General features: G+C 34.7%; 1 protein-coding gene across 1 annotated transcript in view; it reads left to right on the forward strand.

The window, feature by feature from the left end:
- LOC150109143 (toll-interacting protein A-like) overlaps positions 1 to 24,214 on the forward strand; it is a 128,611-nt gene that overhangs the window by 50,702 nt on the left and 53,695 nt on the right. Inside the window, exon 5 of the mRNA XM_090401657.1 lies at positions 20,428 to 20,580. Coding sequence (XP_090257783.1) covers positions 20,428 to 20,580 — 153 coding nt within the window. The remainder of the gene's footprint in view (positions 1 to 20,427; positions 20,581 to 24,214) is intronic.

The raw sequence follows: 24,214 nt of genomic DNA on the forward strand, positions 1-24,214 counted from the left end.
TCTTTGTTCCACAAGGACTTAATTAATTCAGTCAAATTCTCACTAAAAGTTCTCTACTGGTGTCCTTTAGTTACAGCACACACAAATTTCTTGTTCTTCTAAACAAATTTTTAACATAGAACGAAAACTCTTACATTACCGGATCTTCTCAGATTTCATGCTGCCATCTCATGTAGGTCTGGATTACCTTACTGCATATTCTTCAGCTGTCTTTGCGCCTGGCGATGTACTACGCTTTTTCTTCTAATCGTTTCCGACTGTTGCGTGCTGTCTACCGCTCCGCAGGAAACTTTCTCCAATGGGACATTCTGTTAAGGCTTGATTCCACATAGGCCGTCATATTGCGATCAGCTCCGCTTGAAAATCTTCAAGCATTCTCAAGAAAAGAACCTGCCCTCCGTCATTCCCGTAGTCAACCCTCCGCTCTCTCGCGAATCCTCCGACAAACTCCCCCTAAAACTCGAATCCGCACCCGTAGATCAAAAGGTCAAAAAAGCCCCTTAAAACAGCGTGCTTCGTCTTTTATTCGCCCTATTCGGGCGCCAACCCACGAACCCCATCATTCATGCCCCTTGGGTGATCCTACACTCTCGCTAACCTGTCCGGTTACATTATTCTAGGTAGACGCTCTGACGTCATATTTCCACGTAGGTATAGCCTCCATCGCTATGCTCGACTCGTACCGATTATACGCGATTATTCCGGATTGCTACTTATAATTTTTCTCAGAATTTCGCAATGTACTAGACAGCTTACTTGGGAATTACAAATAACCTAACAATAACTCTCACTATATTGCACACATGGACTATACATTATTACAAGACATAAAACAAGACTTTATAATTATTAGCTGATGTGCAGATATCTACTTAATTAGTAGTAGTTTATTATGTTAAATCCTGAATAAAGAATTTACTTGTAAAGCTCTGCATTCAGGATCTAACACTAATAATAATGGTAAATGTCTGCTGGATTTCTGTTCAGGACATGGATTAGTTATTACTTGCACCATGTTCCAACATAAAAATGTGCATAAATTCACATGGAAAGAAGATACAAGAAATAAGAAAAGTCTCATTGAATATGTTATAGTTGATAGCAATGTTTTCCTCACTGGTTCAGGTCAGTAAAGTATATGCAGAGGATTCGAAATAGGAAACGATCAATATTTAGTTTTGAGCAGGATGAAATTGAATTTCATATTCAAAAGAAGTGTGTGTAAGAAAGTTTTGAAATGTATCAAGGTTGAGCAGCTTTCAGAGGTGAACTGTAGACTCAAATACACAAACATTATTCAAGAAAAAATGAAAAAATTTGAAAACATAAACCAAACCTTGGAGATTCAGTGGCAAATCCTTAGCAAAACATTGATTGATTCAGCCAGAAAGGAATGTGGTGAGGTTGTCTGTAAGGATAGAAAAATCAGAACTCCATGCTGGACTCAGGAAGTTAGTGGCAGTCAAGGAAAAGAAGAAAGCATACTGAAAGTTCCTAGCAAGTAAGTCAGCTCGTGCTCTTATGGAATATAGAGAAAAATGCAAGAAATCAAAGCACTATGTAAAACTAGCTAAATAAGTCATGGGAAGACTTTGGTAAGAACATAGAAAATAAATATCAGGGCAGAATATTCTGAAGGCTATTGAAAAGTTTAGAAATGGAGGAAAAAGCTGTCAAAGGAATCTTAGATGATAAAGGTGACATGAAGACTAGATAAAGATAATTTAGATATTTGGAGTAATTACTTTGAAAGACTGCTAAACGGAACAAACATTGTCAGCACGATAGTAGAAAACTCCCAATAGGAATGCAGTCAGAAATACGTATCCATACTTAAAGTAGAAAAACATCATCAAAAAACCTGAAATGTGGAAATGCTGGAGTAGATGAAATTCGGCCAGAATTGCTCAAATGTGGAGGTACTGTAAAAGTTTTACAGTGATGCATTGCATAATTCTGAGGCCTGGTCAGAGGGTTGAATTCCAGAGGATTGGAGCAAAACTCTCATATTATCCATCTATAAAAAGAGAAATAAAATCGAATGTGAGAATTACAGATATTTCCCTACTGAATGTTTCTGGTAAGATTTATTCAAGTATACATGAGAAATGGTAAGCAAAATTATGAAAGGGAAGTATGGAGAAGAATAAGCTGGATTGATGCCAAATAGAGGTCGTCAGGATCAGATTTTCACTTTAAGCCAAATAGTTGAGAAATCTTGGGCATATAACAAGGATTTGTTATAAGATGATATAAACTTTAATTTAATAGGTTGGAGATTTTTGATGCATAATGTTAGAGCCTACTAGTTTTGGCATCTGACTGGTGGCTTCGTCTGGGCATGATAACTCTATACAAAACAGCTTAAAGAACAAAAAAGCTTAAATTACATCTAATACATAACCGAATGGATGAAAAATATCAAATTCATATGAACTGTTACACGAACGCATGGTGTGTGTAAAATATGAAATATCAAATTCATATTGTATATTCATATACAGTAGTATCTCGCTAGTCCAAACCCTCCAGTAATCTGAACTGCGGTTTGAAAGAAAAAAAGTTTTATTTATTACGTATTATTATTTTGTGTGCTATTATTTTTATTTAATAATTATTATTTTAACTATTATTATTTATTTTATTATTATTACAGTACAGTATATATTTTTTTTCATACTGTCGATTGTATGGTTACACTGTAGGCCTATTTTGATTTATTGTGTGTTCACGTTTGCTTTTTCATGCTGTACAGTACGTACTGTATTGTCGGCATGAATCACTGTGTCGAGCGTTATGGAAAAAACTGTGGCCTTCTAGAATTTACGAAGATAACTAGAATGATATACAAAAAGCGGAAAAAAACTGTGGCCTTCAACTCTAAGAAAAAAAAGTAAAACACGAAGAAGCAGTTGGCAGTTTTAATATGTGTATACAATGGGCTAAGCAGAATGATACGCCATTCGACAAAATTTTATTGCTAATGCAGCTCCGAGAAGAAGCATTCGAAAAAAGTTTAGCTTCCAAGAAGCAAAAGAAAATCAGTGACTTTTTTTAAAAAGAAATTTAAAAAAACTTTTTTGTATTATTTTGTGAAACTTTTTGTGTGTTGTGTACAAGAAAGTGATATTTTTTATGCAAATTAAGTTATTACTGAACTATGCAATTTTATTAAATCAGAATCCTCAACAATAGAGGTAAATACAAACTAAATATTTTACTAAAATTAACTTGCATACTGTATTATCTTTTTAAGTTTTATATTACAGTACAGTAGCATTTTTTCTATCAGTTAATTTATTTACAGAATTAAATTGATGTACCATTAGAATCTGATTATTTTTGTCTTAAACGCTAGTTATTGTTGCCTCTTGGGGGGGAAATTCGCTAATCTGAACGAGCGCAGTTTTTATTAGTTCGGATTAGTGAGATACCACTGTATTGTAAAATATCAAATTAATATGAACCGTTACATGAATGTGTGGAGCATTCATGTAACGGTTCATATGAATTTGATATTTTTCATCCATTCAGTTATGTATTAGATGTAATTTAAGTTTCTTTTTTTTTTTTTTTTTTTGTTCTTTAAGCTGTTTTGTATAGAGTTATCTTGCCCAGACGAAACCACCAGTCAGATGGCGAAACTAGTAAACTAAATATTATGTATCAAAAACCTCCGACCTATTAAACCCAGTTTATATCATCTTATAATATATAATGGTCGAAAAAGAAACATTCATCAACAAGGATTTGTATTTAAGTTTTGTTGATCGGGAAAAGGCATATGACAAAGTGCTCTTCAAAATGCTACAGTTATATGGTATAAATAGGACATTATATCGATCAATATATAGTCTCTATTTAAGCTGTAAATCAGCAGTTAGAATTGAAGGAGGTATAGGAAGATGGTTTAAAGTAAAATCTGGTGTGTGACAAGGGTGCACATTATCTCCACTGTTATTATCTATATGAATCGCATTATGAAGGAAAGTGGTATTGAATCTGATATTAAAATTGGGGATGTTAATCTTATCTCTTTGCTTATGCAGATAATGTTATACTTCTGAATAAATCCAGCACAAGTCTGGAAGATTCCCCTGACAAAATTGAATAACTGTTGCAATAAATTTGTTATGAAAATCAGCAATAAAAAGACAGACAATGAAAATAGGTGGAAACATTGAAAACATGAACTGTATCCTGAATGGTGAACAAGTAAAACATTTCAGCTATTTAGGCACATTTAGTGAAGATAATAAATTAAATATGGATATAGATAACAGAATTAGTAATGCTGATATTAGTGTTGTGAGAAAGATTAGTGGAGTGAATAGATGGAATCAATGGCAGTGTCACATTAAAAATGAGGATATTAGGAAAGAACTTGCCATTGTTAGCATTCAGGAATGTGTTAGTAGAGCTAATCTCAGATGGTATGGCCACTTAAACAGAATGGGAGTGGAAAGATTAGCAGAACAAGTGTTCGTTGCCAAGTTGGCAGGAAAATTACCCAGAGGAGGACCAAGATGTAAATGGATTAAAAACCGAAGATAAAGATATTTTACACGTGGGAGTAATTACTTTGAAAGACTGCAAAATCAAACAAGCAATAACAGCACAGTGGTAGAAAACATTCAAGTGGAAAAACATTCAGATGAGCATATATCGATTTAGAAAAAGCTAACAAACAAGTGAAATATAGAAAGACTGCTGGAGTAGATGATATCATCAGCATCAAATTCCTGATATGTACACCTAGGGAGTGTACAGGATAATTATGATAGTATTACATGAAAAAGTTACACCATTACTGACTTCTGATCAATAATTTTCCTCCAAATTAATCTGTCATCTGTCAAGACAGAAATATAGGATCTGATAATATTTGAGTCTTGAGAGATAACAGATTAATTTGGAGGAAAATTATTGATCAGAAGTTAGTAATTGTGTAACTTTTTCATGTAATACTATCATAATTATCCTGTACACTCCCTAGGTGTACATATCAGGAATTTGATGCTGATGATATCATCTACTTCAGCTGTCTTTCTACATTTCACTTGTTAGCTTTTTCTACCTGATATATCGATATTTGCTCCTTTGACTGAATTTCTCTTGAATGTTTTCTATCACTGTGCTGTTTACTGCTTGTTTCATTTTACAGTCTTTCGAAGTAATTACTCCCACATGTAGAATATCTTTATCTTCAGTTTTTATGTTGCCTTTATCATCTCTAATTCCTTTTACAGTTCTCTTTCCAATTCTAATTCCTTTTACAGTTCTCTTTCCAAGAAGATGACAAAATGTTCTTTCAAGAACATTTTGTCATCTTCATGATATTTATCTTCTATATTCTTACCAAAAGTCTTCCCATGATGACTTCTTCAGCTGCTTTTACGTGCTACTTTCTTTCTTATATTTTAATCTTTATTCTCTCCAAGCACATGTTGATTTACTTGCTGCTAGGCACCTGGATCCACCATAAAGTTCTGATTTTTTTCTATTCTTGCAAAACACACTTCATGTGCTTTCCTGGCTGAATTAATATTTTCTTCACCATTTGCTGCTGGGTGTCTTGTTTCAGTTCTTGTCTTCAAACTCATTTTTTTCTTAATATTTGTATATTTAGGTCTAGTCTACAATTCATCTCTGAAAGCATCTTGACTTTGATTCATTTTAAAATATACACACTTTTCTTTTCAGTATGATATTCCTTTTTATTCTACTCAAAACTAAATCTTGACCACTTCCTGTTTTAAATCTGCATTGCTCTGTCATAAACCAGTATGAAGATATCGCCATCAACAATAACATAGTCAGTGTGACTTTGGAACATAGTATTAGTAATGTCTGTATCCTGAACATAAATCCAGCAGCTGCTTATCATTATTATTAGCTATGCTCTTTTTCTCCAAATTTTCACAAAACATTTCTGTCTTATATTTATCAACTGCTCTGCTATTAAGATAAACAAGGATTACTTTATTTTTCTTTGTCACCTGCCCTCTCTGATTGAAAAAATTCCTTCCCTTCTTCTTTAGTAGAATCTTCTTCTGTTGGACTACAGACACAAATAAGTTTCCTTGTTCAATTTCCTATTTTTATATTTTGAAAAAATCACTGTTTGATATTGCCTGCCATTCAAGAACCTTATGTTATGTTTAGTGTTTGATTACTAAAGCTACTCCTTCTTTTTCCCTGATCATTATTGCATCAATTTAACATCAGGTAGTGGTGATTTAGAAGAATCTCATTGTCTGTTTCAGCATCACCAGGCTGCCACCTGTTCATTTTCCTAATCTATCTCAGAACTTTCATCTGTGGTTTCCAGTCTTTGATCACCTGATTTTTCTATTCTTGCAGAACATACTGCATCATGTGCTTTCCTGGTTCTTCTTGTCCTTTTGCCAGTTCCACTTGCATAGATGTCGTATGTTGATGGTGTCAGTTCTGCTGATGGTAGTTTGGAGTTTGTTCCAGTAGCCGACTTTACTGTCCCCCCCCCCTTGTTCTCTGAGTCTTATTTAACTGGACAAAGCCCCAGCCAGTATGAAATTTTATCATGTTATACCATGTTGTATTCTGGATTAAGTCCATAAGAATACAGTTTGTTTGACTGAATCCAAATTGTCAGCCTGTCTTTGTTCAGCATTCAGATAAATACCTTCTAACAGTATGGTCCATGAAAAGTAAGAAGGGAGACATTAGGAAATCAGAAGCCCAGATGATTCTCCCGATTCTTTAAAAGGTTTTGTGGTAAGATGTTTCTTCACATTATTTAATTGATATGTGGCAGTCCCTCCCAGTTATCTAGCTTTGACCCTTAAGTGACCTCAAAAAATATTTACCAATAGTTCTATTATACAAAACATAACCGAATGCAGTTTTAACAGGCCATTAATATGTCAAACCCTGTGAAAAGTGAGCTTTACTCCATATTAAGCCATTCAAGAAATCACATTTTTATGCTCTCTGTTCCGGAAGAAATTTCTCAGCAGATATGCATTTTTATCGGGCTACAAAGACCAACAGAAAAGAATAGTACTTAGATGTGAATGGAGAGTGGTGAATGAGTTAAATTGGCCTCAAGCTTGAGGACATGGATAAGAGGATGGCTGGTAGACAAACACCATAGTAGTGTATGGTGGAGCACAGTTCTTTAAGGTGAGCAGTGGAGTGCTGTAGGGCTCTTTATTGGATCTGTTGCTGTTTAATTTGTATATTAATATAGAAAATAATTTGAGGGATGGGATATTATTTTTTATTATTATTATTATTATTAAATAATCCCTCCAGGGAGTCCAAAGACTCATCGAGGGAGGGCAACTACTTTACAACTCTGTCTCCACCAATCGCAACTACCTTCATCTACCACCGACTACCTTCTACTGCCGACTACCACTAGTATTTTCACAGACAATTACAAACATCCATGCCCATGGTGGGATTCAAACCCGCAGCCTTTTGCCTGGAGAGCAGATATGCTAATCACTTGGCCAACCAGGCCGGCAACATTACTAATTAGAAAACTTAAAGTTCCGAAATAGAAATCACAATTTCTATAAAATTGTGATTAAAAACAAAGAACTTCCTTGAGCTAGACATGATTCGAACACGCAACTTTCTGATCTGGAGTCAGATGTGCTACCATTGCGCCACCACCCCATTTATCCAAGTTTTGTAAGATTTTTATTACATTTACTATTATCAAGAACTCTTTAACGCATAGTAATTTATCAATACCAGCTTTTTATTTTTTTTTATGTAAGGAACTTTTTTTGTAGCTTTGTAGTGAAAAAAAATTTAATTAAAAACAATTTTGAACACTGGAGTTCGGATTTAAAAAAGTACATCTCCACTTGCAACTATTTGATTGACATTTATTTATTGATATTAAAGTACTTGAAGATTTCTATTCAAATTTGTTGTTGGAATTTGAAAATTGACAAGACAGTTAATGGTATTCATAACTAGATTTCATAATGCAGAACCTGTATCTCTTGTTTAATGGCAAGTGTGATGACTTTCACTTCTGTATAATTTAATTATTTCATTATTAAATGTGTGGACAGACTTATAGTCTCACGTATTGTGACAAACTGTGTTTTTGTTCTCTGAAGATGCTGGTTATAACACCAGCGAAATATCAGCAATAAATTAATTATTTACTTATTTTTCTGTGTTCTAATATATACCGTTAAAAAATAAACAAGATATGTTCCTAATGCCCCTCTGTCATTAGTTACATACATACATTGCAATATTTCCTTGGATTCATAGGTACCATTGCATCTTTTAAAAATTTTAGCCTGCATTCTTTGATCTTTCTTATACCCATTCACTTACCTGTAAATGCTTCTGCTCCACTAACCTTTGCACTTCTATTCTCTCACTGAACAAAATTTTTTCAGCTGCCTAACTCCAGATCCATTTAAGTTTGATCCATCAGCCATATATATATATATATATATATATATGTCATTTTGCTCATCAAATTCACTCCAGACATCTAAAAATTGCACACTGTTCTTCTTACCTGGCCCATGCATTGACTCATCTGAATTCATGGCTCTTTCAGTTTTCATTTCATATACTCTTGCATTCCAAAAGTTTCACCTTTGAAATCATTTGTTTTTTCTATCAAAATTAAATTCTTTATTGCTATTCCATTCTATAAGTATCAATAACATCTTTAATCTTTGTACCAGGAAAGCATGATTTCTTCTTGCATTCTGAACACATTGAGCACTCCTTCCCCTCATTCATGAAAGAATATTGTCAAATTCTTTCTTCTCACCTCTGCTTTTCTTCCTCCGTGTTACAATTTGCATGATGCTTCTTAAGTCACTAACCCATGCATTGTTCTGTGAAAGACTGCATAAGTGAACTATTTCTCTCATTAAACTTACTGTTTTTATCATTCCTCATTTCTATGCTTTTTTCTCTCTCATTTATGCATTTCTCATTCATACATCATTCACAATCACTCACTTCTATATTACTCTGTTCTTTACAGTACTTGTATTTTTGCACTTTTTTTTTTCAGATACTGTAATACTGTAGTAATACTTCAGATACTGTAGAATTCCAGATACTGTATTTTTTCATGTAATAAGACTATACGTTTTTCTAAAATTTTTAGACCAAAAATTGGGGGTTGTCTTATACATGTGTGTGTGTGGGGGGGGGGAATAACCGGTTGAGAGACCCTGAGGTTGCCATGGCAAAACTGCTGGTACCTTCTCTCTGCGGGCAGGCTTCCACCAATCACTACACTCTAACTCTGTCAATGAACGTCATTAATGGCTGATTCGGAATAAATCGATCAGAACTCTGAAAGCATTCATACGTCTGCAACTCGTTGGCGGGGTAAGTTAATGCATTTAACAGTATTTTGAGCGCAAACCCATAAAAATGTCCGAAAATAAAAAACTATTGTCATATCTTCAAAATTCAAGTTAAAAGTCATCAATTATGCAAAAGAACATGGAAATAAAGCTTCAGAGAGAGTTTGGATCTCCTCCCACTGAGCGTATGATTAGACAGCGGAAATGTTTAAAATATTGATTTCTTAATTTTGGGTTCAAAAAAGTAGGTTTCATCTTATACTTGGAAAAATATGGTATTATCTTTAATCTTTAGAGGTACCCATGGCATAATTAAAATTAATAACTTGGCACATATAAAACCAACAGTAATAACTTTAATGAATTAAAGATACATATATTTCATACTGAAAGTAACAGTACTACATCATCAGTATAGAACAAACAGTTAAAGTAATTGAATACAATGGTAATCCACCGATTGTTCTGTACTTTGTATTCCATTCCTTTAACTCTTTGTTCTACACCAGCGCTTCCCAAACTGTGGGTCGCGTCCCCTTTGGGGGCCATTAGTTTTGAGGGGAGGCATGAAATAATGAAAACAAAATTAAAATGTTTTAAGACTAAGTGTGTGCCATGTCAAATGTGTATGTAAGATGCTAAAAATGTAATATTTGCATTTGATTTTTGCAATATTCGCTGTGTATGTTTTGCATTGAATATAAATACAATAAATATTATAATAATGTGTCTGTATTACAATTTTTTTTTTTCGATGGGAGCCGTCAAATATTTTAATTTTTTCCAAGGGGCCTTTACATCCACAAGTTTGGGAAGCACTGTTCTACACTGATGATGTACTGTTACTTTCAGTATGAAATATTTGTACCTTTAATTCATTAAAGTTATTATTGTTGGTTTTATACATGTTAAGTTATTAATGGTAATTATCTTTCTTTTAACAACACTAACACCCTACTCCTTTTCTTACCCAACTTACCCTCAGAATACACCACTCATGTTACTTCTCTTGTCGAATCCGACTATAACCATATCCATGTTTCTTTTTCTACAGATCATACAGGTGATGTTGAAGATTTCTGTGCCTTATTTTATTATTATTATTATTACTACTGGCGACTCCAAGGAGTCCTTAGACTCATCGAGGGAGGCCTTAAACATCATGTCCATCATAACTATTTGACATTCACACAGTATCTATCATACTTTGCCTTGAACTCATTTACTGTCATAGCACCCACAACAGACTCTTGCAGATTATTCCACTCATTCACCACTCTAAAAGTAAAAAACCCAGCTCTAACACCCTTACTAACCGCACTCTTTTCCAGCTTCCATGGATGTCCCCTAGTCCTCCCAGCACCAGTCCTGTTCTCAAAAATATACTCTGAATTAATCCTATAGAAACCCTTCAGCAATTTGAATGTCTCAATCATATCTTCCATTTTCCACCTATCAACCAATTTCTGCAACCCACAAATCTTCAACTTGTTTTCATAATGTTCATTCCATAGACCTGCTATCATCTTGGTCACTCGCCTCTGGATCCTCTCAACCTCCTCTCCATCAAGAAGAAACCTAGGTGACCAGATCTGGGCACAGTAGTCGAGATATGGTCTTATCAAGGCTCGATACAGAGGAACAATAACTTGAACTCATTTACTGTCATAGCATCCACATTCTGATTTCTCTGCTAATCAAAGTATTCTTGAGCATCCAAGTGATTTGATGAGCTGATTTAGCTACTTTTGCTATGTGCCCCCTAAACTTCAACTCCCTATCCACCAAAACTCCAAAGTCCCTGGCCTCATCAATCTCCTGGAGTACAGGTCCATCAATGTCATATACTGCTGCTAATCTTTTCACCCCAAAATACATAACCTTACATTTTGCCACATTAATTGACATCCATTCTCCTTACCCTAGACCTCCAATCTATCCAAATCATCCTGCAAAATTTTAACATCTTCTGCATTCACTATTACCCTACCCAACTTTGCATCATCATCAGCGAACAAATGAACCGTTCCTCTCAGTTCCTTCCCTATATCGTTAATGAACAAATTAAGCAACAGTGGTCCAAGAACAGAACCCTGCGGCACACCACTAGTCACAGGCCGTCTTTTGGACTCTACTCCTGAGTAAACTACTCTCTGGTATCTCTCCATCAACCACCCTCCTATCCATCTCACCAACCCTATATCCATTCCTATATGTTGCAGTTAACGGATTAGAAATCCATGTGGTATCCTGTCAAAGGCCTTAGCCAGGTCCAGCAGTATCACTGTAAACCCATTACCCCTATCCAGTTCAGCTGTCACTGTGTTATAAAACCTGAGCAAGTTACTGAGACATGATCTACCCTTCACAAAACCATGCTTCCCCCATATAGTATCTCATTTTCATCAATCCATTCCTGTATTTTTCCCTTGACTACTTTCTCCAAGACCTTGACAACGACTATTGATATGCTGATCGGTCGGTAATTTGCAACAGTAGTCTTGGATCCTCCTTTATGCAGTGGAACTATTTTGCCCTCTTTCCACCCCTTGTGACTAAACCAGACCCAAGACTCAGATTAAACAATATGGTCAAGGGCACTGACAATTCTTTAGCTGCTTCACATAAGACCTGTGCTAATATACCGTCCGATCCCACAGATGTATTCACATTAAGGTTCTGTAATAGACTATTCACCTCCACTTCATTTACCACAATTCGCATTTAAACTAATGGTTCCTTCATTTCTTCAATGTCACCACCTGGATGATATAATCTTGCAAAGTGCTCACTCAGTAATTCCACTATATCGACTGATTCAGTGACCTCCTTACCATCGGCATTCATTAAAATCATTCTGCCGTGTATAGTTTTTCTTTTACTTGCAGCATATTGAAAGAACTGTTTGGGATTCTCTTTAGCCTGCATGGCTAATTTCCTTTCATAATCTGCTTTTACTTTTCTTACCACACTCGATTTACCCTTCTTGCCTGCGCTTTATACAGTTCATGTGCCTGCAGGTCACCTTTCTCCTTAAATTCCTTCCACAGTTGTTTTTTTTTGCAACTCAGATTTAATGGTGTTATTCATCCATTTAACCCCTACTTGATTTACTATTCGGACTCTAAGTATACAGTCAGCCATAACCTCCTGCAAATGCTCCTTGACCACTTCCCATGCCCTATCAACATCTAGCCCTTGCAGTTTTGCATGCCATGGCACCAAATCAAGCAATCTCCTAAGCTTGTCATACTTGCCAGCACGGTAATTCCACATGTTCCCTGTCTTAATCAAAAATTTCACACATTTAGCCACCTCCCAGGTAGATCCTATGATCGCTCCCACCAATAGGTGGCAACATGGTCATATTCATTACAGTCAAATTCTCAGATGCTATTACTAGGTCAAGCACACTCGAACCCCTAGTATTTTCCATTACATGCCATCTCAGATAGTTATCCCTTAGTAACTGAATAAAATCCATTTCCTTCCTCGCATGTGTCCTCTCCTCCTTTCAATCAATGTTACCATAGTTGAAATCCCCCATAATAATTACTCTCCTTCCACTCATTTCATCAATTTATCTATGCATACTATCTCCACCATTTATTCCATCACCTGGTCTATAGCAGCACCCAACTGTACATTTTGTTCCGTTAGTCTCAATCTCACACCAAATAGCCTCAAATGAGCTCTTTTCACTATCCTGCAATACAACTTCTATTCTCCTTTGCTACAGTTCATCAGCAATTATCAATAACACTCCTCTCCCATTTTATTCTCTGCCCCTCCTGAACATACTATACCCTACACATTCTATCCCACTAACTATATGATCTTTTGTTAGCCATGTTTCACTAATGCCAATAACCTGTGGCCAGGAAGAGCCAACCAAGTCAAAAAAATTCATCCTCCTCCTTCCTAATACTCATGTATACTAATGGAGTATACATTTCATGTATACATGAAATGCAGAGGTCCATTTGTCTCACCCCTACATGATACATTGTACTAACTATCCCATTCTGATATCTTGTCCTTCGTACTGGCTCGTGCACATTATATACATTCTTACACTCAGCTGCCTCACTTATGTCTGTATATCCTCTTCCTCCCCTCCTTAATAGTTCTAGTTTCCCACATCCACTCTCACTTCACTCAGCAACACTTTTTCCAGTCTTCGCACACCAAATCCATTTAAATGTAAGCCATCCATCTTGTACAAATCCTTTCTCCCATCAAACTCACTCCACACGTCCACAAACTCCACACCACACCGTCTGCATAACTTGCGCATAGTCATTTGCGATTATGGCCCTCCTAAACTCTTCTCTGTCATATCACGACAACAGACTCACTATCCTAACTCTGTCACTCTTTTCTTTCACTACCTCTAATAATTCCTTTAGGTCCTCTCTCATATCAAATTTATCTCCTTTCAAATCATTTGTTCCCGCTATGACTATCATTTCTTTCGCGCTCTAATACTCTCACTTACATCCTTAATTTTCGCACCTGGTAAGTACGATTTAGTCAAACTCTCATCTATCACACCTCTTCCTAACAAGTCAACGTACAACACTCTTTCCTTCATTTCTGAAACACTCCCAGTGTTTCAGAAATTATTCATAAATACACTTATTTTTCCTTTCATACATTTGCTTATTTCAATTGGCCAAGGCAGTCTCTCTAGCTGCTGCTTCGTCCTATGTATTACTCCGCATAGCCATGTGATCTCACTAATTATAGCTAATTTCTCATATTTTTCATCATTCAAACTATTTTCTCTCTCTATAATTATTTTCCCTCTCTCTTTCATCACCGCTCTCATTGCTATCTTGTACAACATCACAATTTACTATCAAACCACTATTTTCTCTCGCATTCTGGCTTTCTTCTACAACTATCTCACGACCTGACATACACACTTCAATTCACAGTCTCCCACCACTATCATTATCTATTCAAACTCCAGCCTCTTTCGGGAAAGCATACATCCCGCACACATTACACTGGACAAATTCTGTTACATTGCAGTTTTTGAATCAAGACGGCGAAGTTTTGGTTGCCATTATTTTTCATCGCATTGGTCCATTGCTACACTATCAATCGTATCTTTAAACTAGTAGTTTAAAGATAACTATCAATCGTATCTTTAAACTGCTAGTTTAACTAAAGCGGAAATCGCCAAAAATCACACAGACACACCAAGTTATCAAAAACAAACAATACTTCATTAAGATTAAATCAATATTGCCCATTTTTTCTCAAAATAATACTTATCTTCTCAGGAGCTCTCTGCAAACACTATACACTGTGTAGCCCTCTAGCAGACTGATTTCCACACTGTGATCCTGGCACTTGCTCACCTAATAACCAAAATTATTCTTTCTCTAATCATTGTGCCAAAATATTCAAAATATACAAAAATTCAGCATACATCCAATGGAGAAAAAACCACACATCCAATCAAAATCAAAGCACATTTTGGTAGTTAACACTTATCGATAACTGTAGTATTAACAATCTTATTGTTGAAATGCAAAACTTATTAGTGTAGTTTGATCAAACTGATTGAGGTCATTAAAGTTATAATGCATTTTATTAAACTAAAAATGAGTTAGTTTAATAAAATGCATTATAACTTGACATTGTTTTTAAAAGTAGCCACAAGTACAAATACTCAGAGGAGTTACTAAATCGCTTAAGGAATTGAACAACGTAGCTACGAATATAAATTAAATTACACTTTAATAAATATTTCCGATATTTCGGCAACGTCACGTTGCCATCTTCAAAAGGAACTTACAAAAAAAAGGCACGTGCACGTAGGCAATACAACACAGTAACTGAGAATGAAGAGATGAAGCTATTGTTCTCCTAAAAGTCGTGATGGTGCCCTTTAGTGGGCTAAGTAGGTGTTCTTGGCTGTTGGGCTGAAGGTCTGCTGATGTAAGCCTCCCAAATTTGGGGCAGTCGCATACAACCAAATTTGTTGAGGTTTGGAGAGTTTCTTAGGGCTGAGGCTGATTCCATAAATAGTCTTTCGAATTTGTATTTGCTACGGTGTATTACTGTAGCTTTCTTCCACCATATTCTGTGGCGTGTATCCAGAGCATGGTCTGCAAGACCAGAATGGCTGTACTTGTGAAAACAGATGTAATCTTTGTGTTCAGAAATTCTGATATTTGCTGTCCTGCCTGTTTGGCCAAAGTAAGACAGTTTACAACTGCAAGGGACCTTGTATACACCAGGTAGGTCTAGGAGAAGTGGTTGGTCTTTAGTGGAGCAGATAAGGGATGCCAATTTTCTGTAAGGCCTGTAACAGGAGGTCAGGTCATGTTTTTTTAAGATTTTGGTAATTTTTTTCCAAGGTGCCTTGGATATAGGGAATGGTGATGGATTTAGAGTAATCCTTGTTCGGGAGGGGGAGCTGTGGTTTGTAAGTTTAATATTTTTGCATTTTTTTGGGGGGGGGGGGAGCCATTGGCTGAGAAAGTGTTGAGGATGTGATTTAGTTCAGTGTTTAGGGCCATGTCGTTAGAACAGATTAGTTTATCCTGTTGTATAGTGTTTTAACCACTCCATATTGTTGTGAAGGGGGGGGGGGAATTGTTGGTGAACGTATCTGTCTGTATAGGTGGGTTTTCTATAAACTGAGAAAACCAAGGTTCCATCAGGCTGGTGGGTGACTAGTGTGTCTAGGAAAGGGAGGCTGTTGTTTTATTCTTTTTCCTGGGTGAACTTGATTCTGGGGGTGTTGGTTGTTTAAGTGTGTTATGAAGGAGAGGAGTGTTTCAGAGCCATGTGTCGAAATAGTGAACACATCATCAAGCCATATGGTTGGTTTTTGTGGGGCAGAGGCTAAGGCTTTTTCTTCAAAGGTCTCCATAAAGAAATTGGCCAAGGGTGGGGAGCGTGGTGAACCCATGGCTGTACCCTCTATTTGTTTGTAGAATTTTCCCTGCCAAACGAAATAGCCTGAGTTCATAGTGAGCTGAAATAGGGCTGAGATATCGAGAGAAATTTTAGCTTGGATTAGATCTAAAGTTTCCTTGAGTGGGACATTTGTGAATAAGGAGGAGACTTTGTCTTACTTTGACCAAATAGGCAGGACAGCGAATATCAGAATTTCTGAACACAAGGACTACATCCATTTTCACAAGCCATTCTGGTCTTGCAGACATCTGGATACACGCCACAGAATATGGTGGAAGAAAACTACAGTAATACACCGTAGCAAATACATATTCGAAAGACTGTTTATGGAATCAGCCTCAGCCCTAAGAAACTCTCCAAACCTCAACAAATTTGTTTATATGCAACTGCCCCAAATTTGGGAGGCTTACATCAGCAGACCTTCAGCCCAACGGCCAAGAAAACACCTACTTAGCCTGCTAGAGGGCACCATCAAGACTTTTAGGAGAATAATAGCTTCATCTCTTCATTCTCAGTTACTGTGTTGTATTGCCTACGTGCACGTGCCTTTTTTTGTAAGTTCCTTTTGAAGATGGCAACGTGACGTTGCCGAAATATCGGAAATATTTATTAAAGTGTAATTTAATATATATTCGTAGCTACGTTGTTCAATTCCTTAAGTGATTTAGTAATGCATAACCAACGTGTAAGCCTGTCTACGAGACTCAGTGGAGTTCTTGAATAATGTAACTATTACAATACTTGAAAGCTCTCACAATTAGAATAAATAATAACTTTTAGGTTTGTGAAATTATTCAAAATTCTTTGTTTGCATATCTCTCATAAATAAATGCTTATATGACTGTTTAAAACATCATTAAACCATTACATGCATAAACAAGTGGAAGAAAGAGGAAGAAGTAAATAAAAAGCAGTGATCATTATACCATGGTGGTCTGGAACTTAACATGTATGACTGGGGTATGCCCGTATTATTCATTTATCTTCATCATCCTTTCAGGGATTTAGGAGGATATAGAGGTCAGGTTGTCCCTGACTTCTATATCCTCCAAATGGGTGGTATTGGAGTATTTTTTGGGTAGTTTTGAACTGTCCATTCTTTCGATATGTTCAGTCCACTTCTTTCACAATTCATATACTTTGTCCAATACCGAGTTTATTTTTAGTTCTTTACATATTTTTGTGCTTCTTTTTTCCCAGAGAGTATAGCCTGTTGTCCTTTGCACTAATTTCATTTCTCCAGTTTCTATTATTTTTTCTTCTGCAGTTTTTTGTGGTCCATAATTCACTTTTGTATAGTAGAGAAAGGTCTTGCCAAAACTTTATAATGCTTGTATGCTTTTGAACTTGGTTAGGCTTGAAAATATTATTGATCATTCCTGTTATCTTCAGAAAATTTGAAATTTTGATGTCAATGTCAGCTTCTTTTGTATATGATACAGCACATCCAAGGTATTTGAAACAGTTAATTCATTTCTTTTCATTTATAACACCTTGTAGCACTCAGGTTACTCAGGCTTTAGGATATTCAGTAACCAGTTTCTTAAACACCAATCTCCTTGACATTATTAAATGGAGTGAAGATAGATAACCTGGTGATTTTTAATGCTACTAAAATGTAATCTTGTCTTATTTCCAAGGATGATCATCCTTTTCTCTCCTTCACTTTTGACAATATTCTACTTCCCAGTAGATCAGTTTTTTTCTGTTTTTGGATTGACTTTCACATCTTGCCTATCCTGACACAAACATTATCCATAGTCTATCAGTCTCCAAAAAACTTAATATTCTTTTTCATTGTTTGGAATTCCTCATACTCTTTCCCCAATGGTTATAACTCTCAACGCTTCAAGAAACATCAGCAAATTCCTTTCTTCTCTCTAACCATGCCCACACTCAGCACTGTTGTCATAGGTCTTGCATATATAAAAAGACTATTTAATAGAATCCATGTCTAAATGTATTCCAAAGGTCAGAAGGTTAAATAAAGTAGGTATGAAATGGATGAACGAAAAGATTGAGCATGCAATACAGAGAAAAATGGCATTATGGAGGCAACATAAAAGGAGTGATAATTCCATGTGGAATGCAAAGAACAGGCAAGAAGAGTGATTTGGTTGGTAAGGGTAGCAAAAGTTCAGCAGCAGTTAGCTAATGAAGCAAAAAAAAAAAAAAAGATTATGGGAGGGTTGCATTCATTGGAGAAAATGATATAAGGACAACTGCTGCAGAGGATATAGTTGAAATATTTAATGAGCAGTTCATGAAGGTCTTTCATTCTTGTGAATGTGATATTGTGGAGATTTTGAGAGCAGTGGATGGTGAGGAGGAGAGACTATGAGTGAACAAGAGATATAAGGGGAATTAAGCAAATTCGATGCAAATATCCATATGCAAATAAGGCTGTGGGCTTGATGATATATCACCACCTATGTTGAAGGAATGCATCAGGGAGTTGACATCTGCCTTGACCTATTTATTTAATATAAGTCTTACATTGGGTCAAGTTCCAAAGGAGCAGAAAGAAGGCAAGATTGTGCCACTTCATAAAGGAGGTGAGAGAATTCAAGCATCAAATTATAGGCCAATCTGAGTGTCAGGTATTGCGGTTAGTTTTGGCGAGGCTGATGAGAATCAGGATCCAGAATTGGGTTGACAACAATGGTATTATCTTTGAATGACAGCATGGATTTGCTGAAAGAAGATCATGTTTTAGTAATCTACTTATTACAATAAGGTGACAGCGCCATTGGACATGGGAGATGGATACACAGTAGTGTACTTAGCTAATGCAAAGACTTTGATAGGTTACCACATAAGTTGATAGTCAAGCCAGAGTGGATGGGATTGGATATTAGACTAGTGCATTGGATTGGCTGTCTGATAGGTATCAACAAGTTGTGATGTTTTTCCGTGGTGTGATGAGTGTGACTCTGGGGGTCTTAGGATAAGTATAATAGACATATTTCAGAACATCAGTCTTGCATTCAGTTCATTAAACATCGGATTAACAACACTGTCACAGGATCCTTTGAAATGATCCTTAGCTGCTGCTGCATGAAAGTACTTACAAATTGAAACACCTCAATGAATTCTGAGTATCATCTGCATTGTCCTAACCTAAACCTCAGAGGTGGATTATCCATACCCAAAATTTGGCAGTTTTATTAAGAACCTTATATTGTTTTTTAAGGACCTTATAGTTTGTCAAACTGCTACCCTAGTGACTACATGAGTAGATAACCATTGTTTATCATGTTTTAATTTGTAATATTTAAATTTTCTGTTGTTTATTCTATACTGAAGGCAGTTAGTGATAAACACATGCACACACGTTTTATACTATAATCTTATCACCTATGTATGATTACATGTTTTATTATTTAATTGAATTTCCCATAATTCTTTCCATCAAGAAATATTACAGTTTAGATTTTTTGAATTTTGATGTATGAATACATCCAGATTTTAGTTTGAATGCACAAAAAACTTGTTACCAGTTGAAATTAGTCTTAAGTAATGTCAAGAAAAAAAAAAAAAAGGTAAATGCTTCGTTTTGGGCTAGAACTTTGTCATCAATTTACTTAGTTTTTGCATTCCAAGTAAAAGCTGTATATATTAAGATGACTGCAGGTTTACAAATGCAATATATTATAATTATTCTGGTTTTAAGCTTTAGTCCTAAAATAATTAGCTGCATGTTTTTTTTTTTTTTTTTTACATCCTTTTGTAGTAATAATCATTTATAAATTTTGACATATAATGATGCAGATATCACTTTCTACTTGATCTCTTCAGAAAACCATTTGTTTAAAATGGTGCTTTCAGGTCAGAAGAACCCTAGTAAAAGGAAATATATAGACTTTTCAGAGATCCTCTTTTAAGTAGTGTCATGTAAGCTCATGTATCTTTGTATATATTAAATTTTATGATCGCATTATAAAAGCAGTTTCAACCTGTGTTTATTAAGGTTATAAAATTTCAGTTTAGATTAATTCTTTAACTATTTTTCAGTGTTGTAGTATATCAGGATACTCATTCATTTTACAGAGATACTTGAAATTTTGAATGGAAAAAAAAGTTGTATATCTCATTTATAGTTAATTCATTATTTCTTATCTGAGCTGTTTTACTTTTATAGCGCTCTCTGATGTCAGATGAGAAGATTGCATGGGCCAATATTACCATTCCTGAAACTGTATTTACAGGAGAAACAATTGATGAGTGGTTTCCTTTAAATGGTCGTCAAGGAGATGGAAAGGAAGGATCCATTAATTTAATTTTATCATATAACGTAAGATATGTTTCACATACCTACAGATATCAAAATTTATTTTTCCTCTTCTGTTTCATCTGCTGGTTACATGATTTCAGTTTTTGTTCATTGAAAAGCATATAATGTTCAGTCAGTGAGTATTATTACATGTTACCTTCATGAAATCCCATTGATTCATTGTGGTAAGCTGCTTCACACCATGCCTACTTTGATTTGACTATATACTTTGTATACACTGAGCTGTTATCCTTCCTCTCTTTTATAAAACTGGACTAGAACTGGTCTATCTTAAGAGATTGATATTGTATATTGAACATTGTTTCTGTGAAACTGATTAGTTGTTTTATGGCCAGTTACTCTTTACCTGCATTTACAAAAAAAAAAAAAAACATTCTTTTAGTGTTAGAGATTAAGTATCAGCAAGAGCAAAGAATGATACTGTGAATGTAAAGCATGCAGTTACTTATGCTGACCACATGTCTTGTTTTCAATGGAACAGTACCATTTTTTTTTTTTTTTTTGCTCTGTCCCAGCTGTCCTTTCTTAGTAAAAATATCATTTTTGCCCAATTTTTGAAAAAATCCTGTCCAGTTATCCTGTATTTGAAATTAATTTTTTTCTCCCTTCAAACATGGTTACTGGTTACTAATGTGTTTCACCCAGGTTTGAAAAAATGAGTATGATGTAAGTAGTGGTGAGAACTCACTACTGGTGAGTTAGGCTTGTATTCTATGCATTTATGATTTGCCATGTTTAGGCATTTGTTCTACTTGTTTTTTTTTTTTTTGGTGGTTGCATATGCATACTCAAACGATTTTAGTTTATAATTTTAAGTCTTAGGTCTCAGAATTTAAATCTCAAAAAGGCCAGCATGCACATTTAATGAAGACCTTCAGAAAGAATTCAAATTTACTAAACTGAACAGTGTATAGTGATGTAGAAAAAAATTTTGAGTTTGTTATAAAGTATCAGCTCATTTATCGTAAGATGTAATGGAGAAAGTAAAAATTGCAGCATGTGAAAACTTACTATCATACTATGCATCACGATGAGAAGTTTTTATACAAATGACTGGTTGTCATAATTGATAAATGTTTATCCAAAATTTTCTTTTGCACCTACAAAATTAGAAACAATAATAAAACTACATGCATTACAATAAGTTTTGATGCATCAAAAAAGAAAAAAAAGACAAACTGTTTTTGATTGTTGTGCAGTATCTTTTGTTAAACTGTAGTGTTAAAGTTAAAATTATAGATTTACTTTACCTGGAAAAACATCTGAGTTACAAGATGTTGGAGAAAATAATCACCTTACAAAACAAAATTATTACTCTGTCTGCCAGTTATACTGGCACAAATTTTAGAGGTGGTATAAGTTGATAAAAAAAAAAAAATGAAAAATCGAAAAAGAACTGGAGAGGGTGATTATTGGTGGTGCACATGTTAACAATTGTCTTTAGCGTGTTTGACTTCTACCAATCAAGACTGAATGTTTTGCAGTTAAAATATACAAATAATTTTGTATATACATGGTCTGAGTAGAAGAATTTAAAAACTTTTGTGAATTTGCATGAAGCAATTATGCAAAAAAAATTAGAGCGTAGAAATAAGATATTTGTTCTTAGGCCAATCAGTTGATAGAATTTTAGTCATGTTTGATGGGACTTCGTATTTTCTTTCTCAACAGAAATGTCTTTAATGCTGGAAAAAATTATTTGAAATTATGGTTTGTCATTTGCAGTAGATCAAAATATTACATTCCAAAAATATTAGCATTATTGAAAAAGATATTTCAGCAGCAAAATTAGCTATGAACAGGACTCAAGAAATGTGCTTGCCTACTTGCACATGGTGAATAGCTGCTGACTTGACAAAAAATTTTTTTAATAAAAAAAACTTTCTAAACAAAACAATATTTTTAACTTTAAGAAAACATGGATGCGACACCATTAATCACTTTATGGAACTCCTATTAACTTGTGAACTACAAACAACAATATAAGTGAAATTAATGAAGTCAGTTTTTTCAAGTAGTTAAGAACTTTCATGAAACTAATTTAGAATATATAAAGTGGAAATGAAGTTTGAGAAATATAGTATGGTGGGGAAAAAAAAAACGGTACTGAATAGGAGGAGGTTGTTGAAGTTCTGTACTGATTTTTGTGCCATACTAAAAAAAAAAAAAAAAGGGTACTGCTAAGAAAGGTACCCGAATGGAGAGAAATGAAGGATAGTATCAAGTTTGACATGGAATAAAGAAATATTTCTGTACAACTGATTAGATTGGAGTTCAGTTATTTTCTGAAATGAGCAAAAAATGTCTAGCTTTCTAAAAATGTCTAGGATTTTAATAGTGTAGTGTAGCACAATGTATATTTTTGTTTGCAAAGTATAACTTCCATTGAGAGATTATTTTCCATAATGATTATCATTTGATAAAAGAAGAAATCCAGATTAAGTGTTGAAACTATGAGAGCTGTATTAAGTGGAAGTCAAAATTGCAATATGCAATGTGATATGTTTTATGACAAGATTTTAAAGGATCAAAATTTGTAACACAGAATTCATCCAGAGCATATTATTATTATTATGGGCTATTCCATGGAGTCCTTAGACTAATCGAGGGAGGCCCTAAATATCATGTCAAACACTATACAACATTTGCGAAGTATCTATCATACTTTGCTTTGAACTCATTTACAGTCATGGCAACCTATTCCACTCATTCATCATTGTCCAGGCAAAAAACCCAGTTCTAATATCCTTGCTAACTACACTCTTACTCGCTTTCAATGGATGGCTCCTAGTTCTCCCACCACCATACAATTAAGAATCTTATTACTCATTAACTTTTTATAAATATAACACTTATTTCCAGCCATGTTCATTATCAACAAACAAATATATATCTTCAGATATATATTTGTTTGTTGTTATTAATGAACAAATATTTAAAACTATCTACAACTTCAAAACTGTATTCACCTATATTATATCTTGTAATGTCTATATTGTCTTTCCACATATATTTAGTCTTCTGTTCATTAATTTGTAATCCAACTTCTTAGCGTTTCTATTAAGTTCTTGAAATTTCTCTTCTAAATCTTTCTCCTGCCACTTATTATTGCTATATTGTCTGCATATGCACATATTTGTATTAATTCATTATTAATAAATCCTCTCATATTTAACTTTCTTATTATTTCTTCAAGTGCCAAATTAAATAAACGTGCTGAAAGTACATCTCCTTGTCTTACTCCACAGCTTATTTCAGAGGGATCCATTAATTCTCCTTGTGCTTTAACTACTGCTTTGGATCCTTCTAATTAATTTTAATTAATCTAATTAGTATTCCTGGTATTCCCAGCGTTTTCAAGCTATGTATCATTTCTTGTCTCTTTAAATTATCAAATGCTTGTTGGAAATCATTATGCAAATTATGAAGTTCTATATCATATTCTAAGTATTTTTCATATATTTCATAGCATAAATATATTATCACTTGTGGATCTTTTATTTCTGAAACCACACTGGTACTCACCTATTATTGTAATTCCTTTATAGTAATTTGACAATTCACCTTATCTCTTCTTTTATATATTAGTTGGATTATTCCAATTTTCCAATTATTTGGCATTTTTTTCTTCTTT

This window comes from Typopeltis vanoorti, chromosome 2 (genome assembly GCF_054136105.1).
Source record: "Typopeltis vanoorti isolate ZY-2024b chromosome 2, IOZ_Tvanoo_1.0, whole genome shotgun sequence".
Lineage (NCBI taxonomy): Eukaryota > Metazoa > Arthropoda > Arachnida > Uropygi > Thelyphonidae > Typopeltis > Typopeltis vanoorti.